Source organism: Eleutherodactylus coqui, chromosome 5 (assembly GCF_035609145.1).
Source record: "Eleutherodactylus coqui strain aEleCoq1 chromosome 5, aEleCoq1.hap1, whole genome shotgun sequence".
NCBI classification, from domain to species: Eukaryota; Metazoa; Chordata; class Amphibia; order Anura; family Eleutherodactylidae; genus Eleutherodactylus; species Eleutherodactylus coqui.
In genome coordinates this window covers 247,519,938-247,539,083 of record NC_089841.1, presented here as the reverse complement: position 1 = coordinate 247,539,083, position 19,146 = coordinate 247,519,938, and the positions used below count along the sequence as shown (strand labels likewise).

The 19,146-nt window shown below is 43.8% G+C and overlaps 1 protein-coding gene across 3 annotated transcripts in view; it reads left to right on the top strand.

Annotated features, from left to right (window-relative positions):
• The window catches only part of PALM2AKAP2 (PALM2 and AKAP2 fusion), a 251,641-nt gene that overhangs the window by 41,138 nt on the left and 191,357 nt on the right, over positions 1-19,146 (top strand). For all 3 annotated transcript variants that reach the window (XM_066604444.1, XM_066604443.1, XM_066604442.1), the window contains exon 2: positions 17,089-17,169. In XM_066604444.1, the coding sequence (XP_066460541.1) occupies positions 17,089-17,169 (81 nt within the window). The remainder of the gene's footprint in view (positions 1-17,088; positions 17,170-19,146) is intronic.

Below are 19,146 nucleotides of genomic sequence, written 5' to 3'. Positions count from 1 at the left end.
GCTGTCGGAGCCTATCCAAAGTGTCACCTCATGCAGTACTGGCTTTAGCCAGCAGATAGCACTGTTGTATAACGGCTGAAAAAGAGTAAGCCCCCTAGGAAAACGAGGATACAAATTGGATTGGAAAGGGTTAAATCTCTGTAGACCTCCCTTTGTGCACAGTGGGACAGTCGGGCTGGACCAGGAAAAGGTTTTCTGCTGTTGCAGCAAATTTGGATGCATACAATCCTCTGCAATGTCTTTATATGCTGTACCATTAGCATTACCAAGCTCCATGCCTTCTTCACTCCTCCACCAAACCATAGAGTAGGAACTCATCATTCTGTTGGGTATTGTTCTCCTGGCGTCTGCCAAACCCAGATTTGTTTATCAGACTACCAGTGAACTGTGAATCATCACCCCGGAGAACACGTTTCCACTGCTCCAGCTTACACTTGGCATTGTGCATCGTCATATTGGGCTTCTGTGCTGCTATGCGAAAATGGAAACTTATTTCATGAAACTTCAGATACACTGCTGTTACTGCATCTAGGAGACGCAATGGCACAAGTACAAGGGGATAGGCAATCTTAGCATGTAAATGCTTCAGCACTCCGCAACCCCACTCTGTAGGTTTGCATGATCCACCAGTTTGTGGCTGCACTACAAAAAGAATAGGGCTGTGAGCACTACGACCCATATTGCTACCATTGAATCTCCAAGAAGATTACATGGCTGTAGCCTCAATTTAATGCATTGGTTTGCAATGGATGTGTCTGAAATACCGAAATCAGTAATTAGGAGGAATGTCCCCATATTTTTGGCTATAGAGGTAGATACCGATAAATAGATACTGTAGGCTAAATTTTATTTACTTTTTGTTTTTCAGCCCTGCTTTGTCACAAATGGCATCCCATTGTCCTAAACTCAAAGTTGAGATGGCATTAACCCCTTGAGTGGCAGGTTTCCTACCACCCTGTCGTGCCCACCAGGGCAGGTTTTTTAAAATGGTCTAATCATTGAATTTCAACTAGTTTTGCAGTTGCGTCTCAAGAGCCATAACTTTTTCATTTTTCCATTGACATGGCCATATAAGGGCTTGTTTTTTGCGGGACAAGTTGTGATTTTTTAAACAGGGGGAGGAAAAAAAGAAATGGGGAAAAAAGAAAAAAAGGGGCCATGTCATTAAGGGGTTAAATAATGTATTAACTTCCTTCTCTGGGTCATTACGACGCACATGGATACCACATGTGTGATTGTATTTTTGATTTTTTTACAAAGTAAAGGGAGACAAGTGTTTTTTTTATTTTTTTAATAATTTTTTTACTTTTTTTTTTTTTACATTTTTTTTAAAATTTTTATTTTTTTTTGTCCCTTTAGGGGACTTCCACAGGGACCCATCAGGACCCCTGATCACATTCCAGGGGTCCGATGGTGACAGCCCTTTACATGCTGCAGTGACAGCCCTTTACATGCTGCAGTCACATAGACTGCAGCATGTAAAGGGTTAACACAGCAGAGATCGGAGGTTTTCTCTGATCTCTGCTGTAAGAGCAGGTACCTAGCTGTCCTCTGACAGCTAACAACCAGCTCTCCCTGCCACAGAGACCATCGGCTTGCTTCTGACAAGCCGATGGTCTCTATGGCAACCTGTAAACAAAGCAGGACATTGCCGGCATGTCAGCAATATCTTCTGCTGGTTTTTCAAAGCCCTTGCTTTGTTCTCTGTGGGTCTGTGCAGGCAGAGCACACTGTCACAGCTTGTGGCATTGTGCTCTGCAGCTCCCATAGTGATACATAGCCCGGAAATCTTCCGGGCTATGTTGCTATGAGCAGTGGAGCTCGTCACGGAACTTTTCCGGGCGTGCCACTCAAGGGGTTAAAGGGGTTGTCCCAATATGATATTCAATCAAGCAATGACAACAGCACTTTACACTGTACCTCTAGGTCAGGAGGGTGGAATCAATCAAGGCAGAAATTGTGCGCTTCCGTCACCGGATCTAGATCCAAGATCCCGCATAACTTGACAAAGACCACAGCAATTTGGTGGTTGAAACGTTGTGCTATTGATGCTGGATGGATTAAAGTTTTCTACCTTTGCAAACAATTCCCTTGGATGCTGCTTCCATTCCATTACAAAGGGGTTGTTCCACATGGATAATTTATCTTTCCCCTGTATAGGTGATTAATGATTGATCATTTGAGCTCCGACTTTTGAGACCCGCTGCTATCATGAGACCAGCGCACATTGAGATTGCCAGATGAATGAAGCAGTGGTGGACATGTATGACCACCTCGTCATTTACTTCTATAGGGTTGATGGAGATGGGTGAGCACTGTGCTTGGCTCTCTCTGTAGGCTGCCTGCACACGGGCAATCTGGATTCCTGCAGCGGAATCCAGCTCTGACCCCCGGCCGGCGACTCCACGTACCTTCTTTTGTCTGTATCGTGGATGACCACGCCGTCGGGAATGCACTGTACAGATTTTCTTTCTGAATGTTTGTTTTTCCCGCGCCGTCGCTAGGCGATGACGCGGGTACCCACGGCCCATCTACAATGTCAACTGCAGGTGGGCTGTGATCAGTCAGCTTCCATTACCTTCAATGGAGGCCGTCCACGTGGAATCTGCAGCAAAATAGAGCATGCTGCAATTTAGTTCTCCAGAAATCGCAATTCGTTTGCGGTGTGCAGGAAAAAGCGGGTTTTTTTGTTTTTTTAACAAACATACCTTCAGTGCATGGCATTAGTTGCGGATCCTCCATGTGGACACCGGCGGTGGATTCCGCAATGCCCGTGTGCAGCCGGCCTAAGACAGTGGGTAGAGAGGTAGTCTTTGTGTGATAGCGCTCATACATTTGACATCCTTTAATAAACTAATTGATTCACAATGCAATTAAACAACTAATTGTAGGCTACAATCACACGGGAGAGAATCTCATTCGGGTTTTCCTGTTGCAAGATGCACAAAACTCGCATGATTACGAACTCCATTCTTTTGACTTATTCACATCAGTGATTTTTCTTTTAATTTTTTTTCCCAATGGGACTTTAAAAGACATGCCGTGCGGTGATGTTTTCTATTAAAATCACTGGGAAACATTTGCGATCCTCTTGCGCACGTGAAACACGCGCCTGAGGATCACTATTTCACAGAAGTGATGCACCATTTTTGAATGAAAAGCGCCTCGCATCGGCGTGAAACACGCATGTTGGTAAGCATGATATCGGGATGAGAAAGATATCGCGCTCGCCCGTGTGAATGTAGCCATACTTTTGCCCTTTTTTATCCTGTTAGTGCCTGGAGCTTCCTTACAGTAAGTATTAACAGATTAAGGAAACACGAAGAACCCACAAAGGAAAGGCTGGAAATTTCTGAAAAGTGATTGTGGACGTTTGCATGGGGAGATACTGGTGATGTTTAATGCCATGCTCGTTGAGACGTGCCAAGCCTGTTTTAAATTATGGTATTGAAATAAAAAGTATAGGATTGAAATAAAAGCATAATTTTACTACAAACTATTTTGTTAATAGTCTTTGGAAACTTTAACAACATCCAGCAAAAAGTTTGGTTCTAGTTTATGAAGAAATAGATGGCAGCAAGCCAAGCCTACTGAACAAAGTCAATACATAGTGTAGGTATGGTAGCTGCATGTAATAATAACAAACTTTATATAGCGCCAACGGAGCCCTTTACAAGTTGGAGGAAACGTGGACAATATAAGACCTAAAATGGATTATTGAACCAGTAGACCATTTGAACAATAGGACTGAAGGCCCTGATCGCAAGAGAGTCTGAGGTCAAGGGATGGCACGAGGTACAAGTGCTTGTTCTATACAACAGTCCAGCCATCTTTTAAATTAATAGGGAACCATACATAATGCTTTATGAACCAGTTATCAGCTGCTAGCCATGTATATACAGATATAAAATGAATTATGGGGTATAGGGAATACAGTGGGAAGAAGGGGGGGGGGGCAAGGTTTCCAAGGGGGAACAAAGAACTGGAGCAAATGGAGAAGAGTTAGATTGGGTAATACATGTGTTTTTTAGGATACACTTAAAATTAGGGGGGCTGAGAATTAACCTTATTCCCTGGGGTAGGGCATTCCGGACGGGTGCAACTCAGGACAAATTTTGGAAAAGGGAGTGGGAGTTTCAAATTAAAAAAAGGGAGTGGGTAGGGTGGTAGACAGAGATGAGGGAGGAGATATAGGGAGGTGCAGCTCTGTGGAGAGCTTTATGGATGAGAATGATGAGTTTAAATTGTATTCTATACTGGATGGGTAATCCGTGCACTGACTGACACAGAATGGAGGCATTCGTTTAGCAGCTGGACGAAAAGGTAAGCCTAGTTGGAGAAAAGAGAGTCTAGTGAGGGAGGGACTGTCCACTAGCAAGTTTCAGTAGTCGAGCCAAGAATGAATCGAGCCAGCAAGAAGAGTTTTTTTTTATGTATCTACAGTTAGAAAAATGGTGAATTCGAGAGTGGTCTTTGAAGTGCAGGTGACATGGAGGGGCAAGTGATGGATTATTGGGAATAAAGGAAAGATCAGAGTCAGACATGACCTCAAGACAGTGGATGTGCTGTCTAGGAGATAGGGTGATCCCACAAACTGAAATGGAAATATCAGGTTTAGGTCAGTTATGACTCTTTTATGGAACTACATACTTTTCAAGCATTTCAACTTCAGAAATTCAAAAGATTTTCTGAATACTATAGGTATTTTACCTTTGGGCTAGCTTTGGGTATTGTATAATGCTTATTATTATTTATTTTCAACTGCCATTAACTCCAGGGTGCTTTACATGTGAAAAGAGAGGTTTACATAAGAACAGGAGCCATAAACTATAGCCGTGACCTAGATGAGGTACAGAGGGAGTGAGGAGCCTGTTCACAGTGGCTTACAAGAGAAGGGAGAAGGAGGCAGTAGTTGAGGGTAGAAGCTACTCTACATGGGGCGTAACTTTAGGAGATGCGGTTGCACTCGGGCCCAGGACGCTTAGGGGGCCCATAAGGCCCATCTTCTCCATATAGAAAGCCCAGTAGTATGAATAAAACATTATAGCTGGGGGCCCTCTTACAGATTTTGCATTGGGGCCCAGAAGCTTCAAGTTACGCCTCTGGCTACTCATATAATAGCAGCAGCAGGGCTGTTTTATATTGTAAGCTTGCGGGTTCTTTTTGAGCTTTCCAAGGTGTTGAAGAGTTTGATGTGTTGAGGTAGGGAGTTCCAGAGTACAGGTGCCGCATGAGAGAAGTCTTTGAGTCGTTTGTGTAAGGGGCAGACTAGAGGAGAGCAGAGAAAGAGGTCTTACGAGGACCAGAGATTGTGTGTGTACGAGTTATCAGGTTATTGGGTCAGAAATGTATGGCTGTTGTGAACTGGTGTTCCTAGTATTCTTTTTTTCAGCAGTTAGAACCACATCCCCATCTGGTGTCTAGCTATATGTGCTCTAGCCGAACTGATGTTCTTAGTCGGATTTAGACTCAGGACCCCAGTGCTGCAATGCAACAGCACTAAACACTGAGCTACCATGCTGCCCACTGGTGTTTTTAGTAGTGAAGGGGTGATGGCATGGGAGGAGGCATATAATTGGGGTGTCATTGACATAGAGATGGTACTGAAAGCCAAATCTGCTGATAGTTTGTCCAATAGGGGTTGTGTAGAGAGAAAAGAAGAGAGGCCTTTGTACTGATATTTGAGGAACCCCAACAGTAGTCGGAAGAGAAGAAGAGTGGGTAAATGAACAGTGAACCAGTGGTCAGAGAGGAAGGAAGAAAACCAGAAGAGAGCAGTATACTTAAAAAGGACTTATCGTGACCTCATTTCAGCTGGGCTGGCTATGATGCCTCTCTTTGTCCTCCACTCCCTCCAGTTTCCCATGAAGGTTCTTCTAGTTTCAGTCCTCAGGGCTGTGAATGTGTCAGGTGGGTGATCCCTTATGCTTATATCAATGGGGGATTTCAGAATTGATTGACAATGAGCAGCGGGAACCACCTACCTAACACATTCACACCGAAACGAAGTACAGCCCATATGGGGAAACGGGAGAAAGTAGAGGGAAAAGTTGGGCCACGGTTACAAGGCTAGGTAGTCAGCCAAGCTGACATGAGGACCAATGAAGTGAAACGTATTGAGTGGGAGTTGGTGATCTTACAGTGTGAACCATTGCAGAGAGATCAAGAAAATCAATAGAGAATAGTTGCTCTCAGATCTAGCCAGCAATAAATACCTTAGTAAGAGCAGTTTCTGTTAAATGTGAAAAACAAATTGTAGGAGGTACAGACGAGCGTTAGCAGAGAGCTAATTAGATGATAGTAGACCAAGCATTCCAGGAGGTTAGAGATGAACGGGTGTTGGAGACGGGTTTATAGCGGCACAGGATGGGTCAAGATTAGAGATGAGCGAGCATACTCGCTAAGGACAATTGCTCGATCGAGCATTGTCCTTTGCGAGTATCTCCCCGCTCGGCAGAGAAGGTTCGGCTGCCGGCGCGGGTGACAGGTGAGTTGCGGCAGTCAGCAGGGGGGAGCGGAAGGGACAGAGAGATCTCTCCCCCCCCCCCCCCCCCCGTTCCTTCTCGCAGCTCCCCGCCCTCTGCCGGCAGCCGAATCTTTGCTCCCGAGCGGGCAGGTACTCGCTAAGGGCAATGCTCGCTCGAGTAATTGCCCTTAGCGAGTATACTCGCTCATCTCTAGTCAAGATCATGTTTCAGCAATGGCATTGTAACCCTATGTTTAAGAGGAGAAAAAAAGAGAGGTTAATATTTTAATTAGATGAGTAATAACAGACTGGATGAGGTGTGAGAGAACAAGGTCACTAATGCAGATAGTAGGATGGGCACTACGGAGGAACTTGGGGACTTATTTGTTTTCTTTCTTGTTTTTTGTCAAGTGCCGAGAGAGAACATAAGGAGGTGTGGGAGGGAAGGCGATCAAAGCTATCCGAGGACTGAGAGAGAAAGTCATGCTGGATGTTGTCAATTTCATCTTTGAAATAAGTAGCCAGATCTTCAGCATTGAGGTCTGATAGGTGGCTGTATTGTTGGACTAAGGCCGAGTGTGTCAATATTGTGTATTCCGCCCGTGTGTTTTGCAGAATGCACTGTACCAATCTCCCATAGATGGCCATATTACTGCTCACATGCATTGCATGAAATATGTGCACAAAAAAAAGATCACCGCATGTTCTATCTTGGCGCGCATACATGCCAAGATAGTACGTGGCGAAGGGCAGATGCGCTTCAGTGAGCCCGGCATATGGATGGGGTGAACATTACGAGATTCGTTTTGGACAATCTTCTAGTTTGGAGATCAGGGAGGTAAAAAAGGTTTGTTTGGCATAAACTTTAAGGGCTCACACGGACGTATGTGTATGCGTAAAATGTGTACTATACAGCAAATACACATATCCTTGCGTATTTGCTGCGTATGTTACTCCCCATGGCTTATATTGGGGTATATTATGTGCGTAATACTAAAATAGGACATGCTGCATTTTTTTTGAAGCACGTGAAAAAAAAAGACACAGGTGTGAGTAGCCCAATAGAAATCAATGGGCTTTTAGCACAGCGTATTACGTGCATGAAAAATACGCGCATAATACGCGGGTGACAATCTTCCCATGTAAACGGTAGTCGTTCATATATATTGTCCAAATGGGACATTACTATCTTTAAAACACCATTGTTCCCCAACAGAGTTCTCTTTCCTCCTCGTTGAGTCCCACCCTTTCTATTCTTTCCCCCATTGAGAATGTTCTCTTTATTCATTACATGTTTTACTACTTTTGCATTGCAGTTTGTATTGGTACCAATTTAATGTTTCTATGACTTATTAACCCCTTTTCACCGGAGGCAGTTTTGGCCTTCCTGACCAGGCCCCATTTTTCAAATCTGACGTGTTACTTTAAGTGGAAATAACTGCTTTTACTTAAGTGATTTTTGAGAATGTTTGTTTGTTTTTTTCATGATACATTGTACTAAATGTCAATGCTGGATTTTGATCAATACATTTTGTGATTTATTTATAAAAACAAGTTAGTTTGACATTTTTATTGTTACCATTTTGGGTACATACAACTTTTCTTGTTGGAATTGAATGAAAAGTTATGTGTGATTACAATATTAGAGCAAAAGGATCATTTATTGTGATAAACTGAACACTTAAAGGGGTTGTCCCGCTTGCGCAGTCTGCCCTCTTCTGCCCCGCTGAAGACTGCGCAAGCACGTCTAATCCAGGGAGAAGGCGGCTTTGGTCGGCGCCATGGAGACGGGGACGCCAACACCGGAGGGGGTAAGTATATAACTTCTGTATGGCCAATATTTAATGCACAATGTATATTACAAAGTGCATTAATATGGCCATACAGAAGTGCTTAACCCCACTTGCTGCCGCGGGACAACCCCTTTAAGGGAGGCTCTAGTACCTTATTGAGATGCTTCTATTTTCCCTGCATGATGTGATACGGGCAGGCATGGAGGTATACAGGTTCTGTTTAGTATCGTGCAGCATATTGGTCCACTTTTGGTTTAAGTTTTGCTTTAGTCCCGTCTCCCCTGTTTCTTGCCGGTTGACAGGCTCCTGCTTTGTGCGGCTGTGCCGTCTTCAGGGCCGGACCCTCGGCTCCTGCTTGTCGCTCCGGCAGTGTCGCAGACAGCGCTCTTCCTCTTGGCCAGCCAGCTACTTTGTGGCTGACAAGCTGCTGCTTTGGAGGCCGCCGGGGAGAGTGTGACAGCAGGGTTGGGAGCGCACATGGGAGGCCGGCAGCCAGACAGTGACACAACGAGATTGGTACATCAGCGGCAAGAGGCAAAATGGAAGCCCAGCGTGGAAAGTGACTGGGCCAGGAAGGCCAGCGGGAAGAGGGACAGAGACGTCTGGAGCGGATATGGCAGCCCAGCAGGGAGAGTGACAGGAGGTGAGATAGAAGCCCGGCAGGGAAAGTTACAGTGGTGCCGAGGAGCCTAGCGGGGCCAGTAGCAGAGATGGGAGGAGGGCGAGGAGATGTGTGAGTTGTCAGTGGAAGGCCCGGTGCGTGTGTCTCTGGGGAGTTGTGTGTGCAGGCATCAGCCAATCCACAGCTGTGGGAGTGACCTGCCCGTCCCCTGTAATTCAGCCTGGCCAACCCATGTCTCCACCCATACTTCCAGTGGAGACATAATGCACCAGTACCATGGCCGCCATAAGGCCAGATGTCCTTGTGCCTGGAAGTGGTTCTGACAGACACAAGGGTCTGTAACAATGGCCTAACCTGTCTCTGGATGGTGGACAATGAAACAGTTGGAGCTGCTCGTGCTTGTTGGTCGATCATATGATCCCCTTACTGGTGGTTTGTTGAGGACGTCCTCAGCCCTGTCGCCTTGAGCACGTTTAAAGGCAGGCTCAAAGATGGGCAGCTAAAGTAAAAAAAATGGAACTAGCGGACTACAATACGCAGATAGGTTATGTAAATTGGGATTATTTAGAGTAGAAAAAAAGACAGCTGAGGGGCGACCTAAAAACTATGTATGAATATATCAGGAGACCATACAGAGATCTCTCCTATCATCTATTTATACCCAGGACTGTGACTGTAACAAGAGGACGCCCTCTACATCTAGAGGAAAGAAGGTTTCTACACTGACATAGAAGGGGGTTCTTTACTGTAAGGGCGCCCACCCACTGGCGATTTTTTTTCCTTTGCGTTTTGCGTTTTTTCTAAAGAGCAATTAGTTTTGAATGTACTCCTGTCCACTGGCGTTTTTTTTTTCAGTCCGTTGCAATTTTTAACATAGGAACTGTCAGTTGCATATGTGTCCTTATTTTTCTCTTAATGCACCCATGAATGTCAATGTAAATTAACGCAAAATGCCGCGAAAACGCCGCGAAAAACGCGCCAAAAACGCTGCGTTTTTCACGCACGAAAATCGCAAACGCCAGTGGGTGGGCGCCCTAAGAGCAGTAAGACTATGGAACTCTCTGCCTGAGGACGTGGTGATGGCAAATGCGCTAAGAGAGTTCAAGAGGGGCTGGACGCCTTTCTTGAGTGTAATAATACTACATGTTATAGTAATTACTTCAAAAGGATTGGTGATCGGATTGCCAAACTTGGAGACAGGAAAGTTTTTTTTTCCCTCTAAAGTGAGGAAAATTGGCTGCTACATAATGTTTTGTTTGTTTTTTCCTCTGGATCAACATTGTACGATTATAGGTTGAAATAGATGGACACATGTCTTTTTTTTTTTTTTTGCCTAAAATACTCTGTTACTTTTTTACAAAATTTACCATTTACCATGTAATATTTAATACTACCAGATGTTATGAATGTGGTGATCCCAATTTTTTTTCTCTTTCTTTTCAATTTGTAAAGTAATTATGTGGGGAAAAAAAAGGTATTTAAAAATAATTTTTCTGTAAAAACATTTAGATACCGCAATTAGCAATGACTGCGGCATCAGCGGGGTTAAACATAGATGAGTGACTAGATGAAAAAAATACCTTTTACTCAAATGTGACAATCAGAGAGGGGTGTGTGTATCCATGTGTATCCTTGTTACTCTTCCCTATGACAAGGGAAACACAGATCTTCTCTGCTACTTGTCCCCTGCTCTTTACACACACTGGCATGACAGCTGTAAATTCAGTATTCCCAACCCCACTTCAAAAGGCTGTAACACTGATTCTGTCAGTAATACAGACAAGACTCTGGTGTCATTTTAAAGCCAAGAATCTAATAGAACTGCAACTACAGCTATTTAAAGTTGAATGAGCCTTGTTTACCCCAAACTGTAAGGATTTTTCCTTTAGAAGGAACAGAACTCATGGTGAGTGGTGGTGGTGGGTATATTACCATCTTAGACATTTATGGTGTACTAAAAGTACAGTATATCCAGCCAATGTCTGATAGGTGCAGGTTCCACTGATTCCCAGTTTCCAAATTAGGAGAATACATGCCATTTCTGCCGCATTTGGGATTCAAGAGAAGAGAATACATGTGACTCTCTCCAATGCAGAGTGTGTGAGCTCTAGAAACATCCTGGCATCTCCAAGTCTTATAAACTACAATGACAGAAGCCGTGTACACCTATCCACCATGTCTGCTCCTATATACTGGTCATGGGACCCCATTCTATCAATATGGCCACTCTGTTCTCCATTAGCATTTACATGTCGCTGCTCCCATGGTGTATGTCTGTGTCCAGATGGTTGGAGGCCACATAGAATGATATTGCGAGTTGTACTTCAGGTTGCGCACTCCTGCCATAATTCTCAATGTGTTTTGAGAGTTTTTCTATCATTGCAGAGCTGCATGTCCAGATTGACTGCAGTAAAATTGTCCTTAATAAGGCCTCCTGCCCACGACCGTGTCGGAGTTGCCCTTAGGCCATTACTGTGTGGCAAGAAGTAGATGTTCATTAGGCCGGTTGACACTCCACCGTTTTTCGGCCTTGGTTTTGTAATATGAATGTGTGTTTCTCTAAGGCCAGAACTACACTGAGACTTTAGTCATGTGGCTGTTAGGAGAACTTTGAGGTGCCCAAAACTTATGCAACAAATCCATTTATAAGAATGCATGGAGTTACACAATTACAGTGACGTTACTATGGAGGACATGCCCATTGCAGTCAGCATGTCCTAAGTATGGGTAACACGTCCTCCTACACAAGTACACAGACAACCATGTATATAGCCTGCTGGGAAAGGACAGGGCTAGAGGGGTTCCACCCTCAAATCCAGGAGCCGCTATGGTGGTTGGCTCCCTGTATTGGGCTAGGCTTGGAGGACCTGTACTTCAACTAGGAGATGGAATTCAGGCGTGTACAAAAGCGAATGTAGTGAAAAGCGTAAAGCAAGATGTTTTGCTATACTGGTAAACAGTAATTGTGGAGAAAATTTCAATTATTAATTTAATCCTAAATATGTGATATATCGTTACATCAGTTAATCATTTAGTTAGTTTTGAGTGGAAACCCGTTTTGCATGTTAAGATATTGACTCTGAGCCAGGTCTGTCATTTAACGGTGTGGCTTAATGCTTATCACTGAGATGTAACCTCAGATAGCAACTTCCACAAATGATATACTTCCCTTCATGTAGCCTGCGCCTCGTGATAATTCTGTTTTAACCCCTAAGGCCCCCATACACATTAGGAAGAAGTCAACTGGTTTTGCCAATATCCGTTAAGCCGTCTGTCTTACCTTCTGTGTACCGGGGCCTCCCAACTCTTCCCTGACAGATATTGTTGGGGGTAAGAAGGATCGGACATGTTGCATTTTAATTCCCCAGTCTTTTGTTCCCCTTGGAGAAAAGCCTCCACCAGAAGGAACTCTCTCCACTCGGCCTGTTGAAGACTCATGAACACTAGCCCAACATGTCATAGAGGTCAGGAGAAATATGTGTCAGCCGGATGCTCCTGTATATTGGCATCTCCATTCTGGTTATTGATGTTCATATTTATTCACCAACTTTCTCTCTATTGCATGAAGAAGAACTTTCTTTTTGCTGTAATACGCCATTGCTGTTTTCTCTATTGGAAGTAATACTCTCACAACTTACATCATTTTATACAACATGTTACTCAAAGTTAAGGGAAGTGGAGAAACAATAATAGCTTCGACATTCTGATTATCAACAGCATCACTTTTCTTGTCTTGCTGCTATTTTAAGCTGTCTCGCCACTGGTATTTGCCAAGTAGCTTGCTGTTATCATTAGGACCTTCAATCAGTGTTTTGGGAACTTATCCAAGTATTATGTTTCCAGCAATGACACTGAATGGCCATTTATTACAGTACTGACCACATTGCCCCCATAACAACCTGAGTTCTTTATGACAACGGGCTGTCTGATGCATTCCTTAGATATTCTGGTCCATGTTGACATAATAGGATCACTCAGTGGCTGCAGATATGTTGGCTGCAAGTTCATTTAGTGGATCTCCCATTCCACCGCTCACTAGAGGTGATCTATTGGACGGAGATCAGGTGGCTACCTCATCTTAGTATGTGTCATCATGTTTTTGGAACCAAGTTTAAAATGGCATATTCTATTTGACATGATGGATTTTCCTGGTGAGAGTATTTACCAGAAATGGGCAGACTTTGTCCATAAATGCCTGCACCATTACCCCATGCCACTTGTCTTCTTTCCTGGAATGCTTCAGCATCAAGATATTGGATCTCTTCGACTCGTCTGTTCTAGTAAAATGTCAACCAATTTCTAATTGCCGCTATTATTATTTTTGTTTTAACGCAACATGCGTTGCACATCTGAAAAGGGATTCAGTACACAGATACGGGGCGATAGTTTCACAGATATTATAACAAGGAAATTCCCGGTTCTCCTTTATTAATTTAGCTGAGAACAGCCAGCCATAACGCATTTCGGGGATGCAGCCCTTACTTCCGATACGGCCTTTAAAACGTGGGGGGAGTGGACGACAGAATTTTCCACGGATCCAGGATTCCTCACAGTGAGGTTGAAGATTCTGTCATCCACATCCCCCGCATTTTAACAGCCGTATCTGAAGAAGGGGCTGCATCCCCGAAACGCGTTGTCGTGGCAGTTTGTAGCTGAATTAATAAAAACAACCGTGTAATTCCCTCGTTGCAGTATCTTTCCTGGCTAGAAGTATTGCACCCTAAGCCCACGTGTCTTTATTCCTTAGGTTAAAGACTTTTCTGAAGACCATAATAAAGGTTGAATTTCAATTGTATTGATTTGCATTAAACATTCATGAATACAAGCATGAATTTTTAATGCATGTCAATAAATTGGATATTTAACCTCTATTAATATTTGCTGGTGCTGAATTTCACCTTTACTACATGTTTCACCTGAAATCGAGCTCCGTACATGTCCGTGCATCAACATGAACTTCCCAGATGAATGCTGCGCCGCAGACGGGCCCTGAGCGGCACATCACTTTGCCTACTGCTCCGAAGTGGTTCTTTTGAAGGCTTCTAAGGTGGCAAAGAGTCTAATAAATTGGGGTAGTGAGTTCTAGATTATGGGACACACAGGAGAAATCTTGGAGATGAAGAAGCAGACAAGAGGAGAACAAGGAAAGAGGTTTTATGAGGACTGGAGATTCCGTTTGGGAAGATATGGAGAGATTTGGTCAGAGAGATGATATTTGCATTGATAATATTTTGGACTGCAGTGACTGGGCAGTGGGTAGCCAGTGAAGGGATTGGCAGAGGAGTAATGGAGGAGAGGTGGATTAACCGGGTAGGGTGGATTGAAGGGGTGCAAGAGTGTTGGATGGGAGACCACAGAACAGAATGTTGCTGTGAGCCAATTGCCCCCATTAAGTTATGTGAGTGAGTGATAGAGATCCAGTTCTCTAACACAAATGTAGAATGTCTGAAGGTTGGTAACTTGGCTCAAACTTTCAGTATGACGGTTTATCAGATTCTTCTGTATCTATCGCTTATGACGGAGCCTGCCACTGAGACTGGTAACACAGCGGGCGCGTTCTTCGAAGTATTTACTCTGCTTTCTGGCATAAATAAATTTAAAGAATATAACATTTGGACCGATAGCCATATTTATAAAGCCCCAAGCGTCACTTTTTGCTCACATGACAAGTTTGTGCGGCATCACGATTGTTGGGAGCAACACTTGGAGAAGTCTCAGAGAAAAATGTCACATTTACACCTCATCCCCTTTCATGAAATCATGCCTCTTTGTTGGATGCAGCAAAAAAAGTCTAAAACACATTGTAAATGTGGTGCAAAGTGTGAAAAACAACATTCTAGTGCAATTTTCAATGGTACATTTGCCCGTTAATATTGCGGCATTTTAATCTCTTCATATTGTCCCATCTTATATAGTATGATAGACAGTTGTACTCTCCGCCTCTCCCTAAATATATATCTATGGCCTGCATTGCTCTATTTCTGAGCGGTAGATATTATATACTGTATAATAGGACATGGCGCGAGCAAGAATGATGAATTCCCCTTCCTGCAATTCTCCAGAGACTCCTCTGTGTCTTCATACTCTTATCTGGTGTGATCTGGAGACGGATTCTTCACGGTTAGTTCCTTGTGTGGTAGACGGCGTTCTTTACAGTTCCTACAATTCACAGCTCTGCAGCCATCTCTCTGTATTATTCTACTTAACAGATGATGACTGGAGAGAAGTAATTTAACTGATTCTTCTAAGAAAGACTGCTGACATTTACTTTGTCGCATGATCCTTAGGCGGCCAAGGCACTTTGTAAGCAGGATTTGGTTTGCTAAGCAGTTGAGTTTCCCTCCACCGTGCAGTGAAGCGGCTGGGTTTGTCACTGCAGGCAGCCAACCCCAAACCATTGGTCATGTATATAATATGTTATACTGTATGTACTTCATGCATGATTGCTGTGCAGATACTCATTGCCACCTTTTTTTATTTTGTTATGTGGTTGTGGAGAAGAAAGTAGAAGCTGTTTTTAATCACTTCTGCCCTCTTCTATCTATACAGGCTACATAGCACGCAATGAGCACTACCCTTTCCCCCTGAAAATAAGACCCTGTCTTATATAAATTTTTGCCCCAAAAGAGGTACAGGGTCTTATTTTCAGGGGGTGACTTATACTTACCTAGCAGGTGCCATCTGGGGCCCCCTCACTTGCCACCGGCGCTTCAGCAGGCTTCAATGTAGTCCTCAATGCCGACAGAGCATCTCTTGTTGGTGACGGGGTTTGAATACCCTGCCTTCAGCAAGCGATTGCTCTGATTGGTTCACGAGCGCCGCCTTAGCCAATCAGAGCAGGCGCTCAATGAACCAATCACAGCCATTCAATGATGTAATTCACACCAATGACTTGCTGGAGGCAGGGTCTTCAAACTCCGTCAGCAACAAGAGATGCTTCGTTGGCATTGAGGACTACGCAGAAGCCTGCCAGAGCGCCACAGCCCAGCAGGAGGGACCCAGACGGTGCCTGTTAGGCCAATTTTTTTTTTCATGTAGTGTTTTCGGGGTAGGGCTTAGTTCAAGCACACTCTTCCCCGTGAAAATCAGGGTAGGGCTTGTTATTGGGGTAGGTCTTATTTTCAGGAAAACAGTATGTTGTGAAGAGAGAAAGCGGAAGTGTTACTTCCGCTACTTGACCCTGCAATCCTGTGACCCCCCATGGGTGCCCGCTGCCACAATAGAGCTGCAGGGTCATAGCAGAACCAGGTCAGTTCTGTTAGTGACTACTGTCATTACACAGAGATGTTTTCCCCTATACCTGGGGGCTCCTATGGATGCTCCAGTTAGAGTGAAAAAGCATGAAATGCAATTTAAAAAAAAACCAAAAACAATATAAATGACCCTAAGAGGTTTTATATGACATAAATTTTAATAAATAGGTACAAAAATAAGCTACAAAAATTACAGAATAAAATAAAAAAATATATAAAAAAAACGCCAACCAAAACTGTCACCATATCCACCCTATAGTCCGAGACTTAAATTTATATATCAAAACGTCCAAACCAAAATGAGGCACCCGTTCCTGTACTTTATTTTAGCGTAAATATACTAACTTTAAAAATCGATAATTATAAACGTTAAAAAAAAAACACAAAAAACCATTGTTTTTAATTTTTGCCTCTAAAAAACGGGGGAAAGTTCAGTGAAAAAATATATTTAAAAAATAATAGCCCCATGTGTGATGGAAAGCAAAAACGCTGCAAAAGTAATTTTGGTAGCTGAAGAAAAAAAATCGGGCAGTAAAATCCCTAAAAAGTGCCTGGTCTTCTAGGGCTTAAAGATCCTGGTCCTTAAGGGGTTAAACCTGTGTATTGTAATACAGGCGGGAGTTGTAGAAGGAAATCAAGCGCATTCTAGAACTGAATACCTGCAATGATCCTCCGATCACAGCAGTGTTTGTGTGAGAAGACAGGAAAGTCTATTATTAGTGCCTGTGACATAAAATATGAATGTCCCTTTAAATTGGGAGTGTAGCAGCCACCACTGAGGGTGACGCTGGTGGGTTCCTTTCTATGTCAGTGTGTAGCAGTTAGTCTTCTCCATAGCATGTTCATCCCTCGGTTGCCATGACCGGCACTGCCTGCACACGCTAACAGCTGCTCACACACAACCAGGGAGATACATTCTCTCATCTCTGTCTTTTCTTTCTTTCTCTTGCAAAGGAAAAACGCAAACGCCAGACTGCAATTGAGGACAAAAGACAACAGCTTGAAGACCAAATTCTTCAACTGCAGCACCTCAAGGTAAGAGCTGACCGCAGAGAAGAGGCACCTCCACCCATCATCCATGTCATACATGATGCAGACATGTGTTTCTCCAATGTAGCCTCATCCATAGCTTTGACTGTGGAGGGAAGGAAGGTTCTGCCTTATCAGGAAGAGAACGCTGTCATATGTATGAGACATCAATACTGCTTTGGTGGCATCTTATATACACTGACATACAGGCATGGCAGATCAGATCGAGGATCTGGGTCTAAAAGCAAAGAATAAAATAAAAAATCTTGTCAAATGTCTGTGTGGTATGCGTGTGTGAACAATGGCAATATCCGGGTGTCATTTACATGCATCTGTAACAGTAACTTTTTTGTGTCCTGCAGATATAAATGTTTCGGGGTGTTTCCTAAAACTTGATATTTTGTCATAGTCTATAGAAGGATCCTTGTAAAATGCTTTCATCTCTAGGAGGGCCTGGAAGGTGGGTATAAACGCTAGGAGACTGTCGCCCACACCATGATGAAGAACAACGCCCCTGATTTATCAAGACAGGCATTTCCTACAACAGTCTTAGTATAAACTGTGCTGCAGTAAGGGGAGCCAAATTTATTAAGGGGAACCTGTCTCTTTTATACATTTGGCACAGCGGGCAGTCCATGCGCCAGGAGTAAAAGCTATGCCGGCTACAAGCTGGTATACATTTGTCTCAGAATTCCTGCTAGTTTCTGGTGTGAATTATAGTAGATATGGCAGGCCATCGGTGGCCACGCCTCTTACATAAAACCACGCCTCTTACATAAAAGCCACGCCTTTAATTTTTACTAAAAGTGGCATAAATGCTAAGAGTCGCAATTTTTTTTGCACAAAAAGCTGGCACAAATAAATGCCCCCCATAGTGTCTGAAATGATATGTATTTAATAATGCGATTATCTAGAGGCTGTTTTTAGCAATGGCTGGTGGGTGGAGGCAGTTAGGAGTTCCAGCGTGCTGAGCCACGGCATTGATTGGCCAATTCATAAATCACGCCTCCAAAACGCAATGGCTGTTGATTGGTTCATCGAGCGCTGCATTGATTGGCTGAGCAGCGGTCGTAGAACCAATCACAGCCATCGCTTCCTGGAGGTGGGATTTATGAATCCCGTAACCAGAAAGTGATCTTCTGTGGGCGGCCGAGGACTGCAAGAAGCACGTTGGAGCTCCGGAGAGCAGTGGGAGGGACATGGACCGAGCCTGCTAGGTAATGTATTGCTTTTTGTTATGTAATGCAGCTAGGGCTTATGAGCTTGTGGTTGGCCTGTACTTACACATGCCAGCCTGAAGAGAAGGTGCAGTATAAAGCACACAACAGTCAAACCAGAGTCTCACGCTGCGGCTCGGACTACATCAGATTCCATTTGGATAGGACATCCAAGGCTGCGGTCACACCTGCGTTAGGGCTCACTTCATGTTTTGGTCTTTCTGCTCGATTTTTGGAGGATGGAAATTGATATAAAATAGCAAAAATCTGATCCGTCGTGGCATGAGAGGTTTTCGGAATTGTAGGTGGTAGACCTCGCCTTTGGTTTAGGGACGTTGAATACACGTTAGTGGCTTGACAGTCCTAGGATTTAGGGTTCGTTCACATCGGTGTCAGAAGTGCCATTTGAAAGTTCCGTTGCTGAATTCCGTAAAAAAAAAAAGTTTATCCTAGCATGCTGCACTTCTTTTTACTGTAAAATGCCGAAAGCTCTGCCAGATACCAAATGGACCCCATTATAGTCATTGGGGTTCTTTCAGTTCCGTCATATGACTGTCCATTCGGGCAATGGGTGCCGTTTTACTGCTCCATGATGAAACAGAACCCAAGAATGTCAATGTGAACGCTCCCTTATTTTATCGCACTATGATGTGTATTCACTGTGATGTGAGGAGGCAGGGGAACAAAACTGGTGCGGCCATTTTGAACGGAGATCTATAAATACAATTAATGAATGCAGACGGGCGAATTTGGATTGCGGAATCTG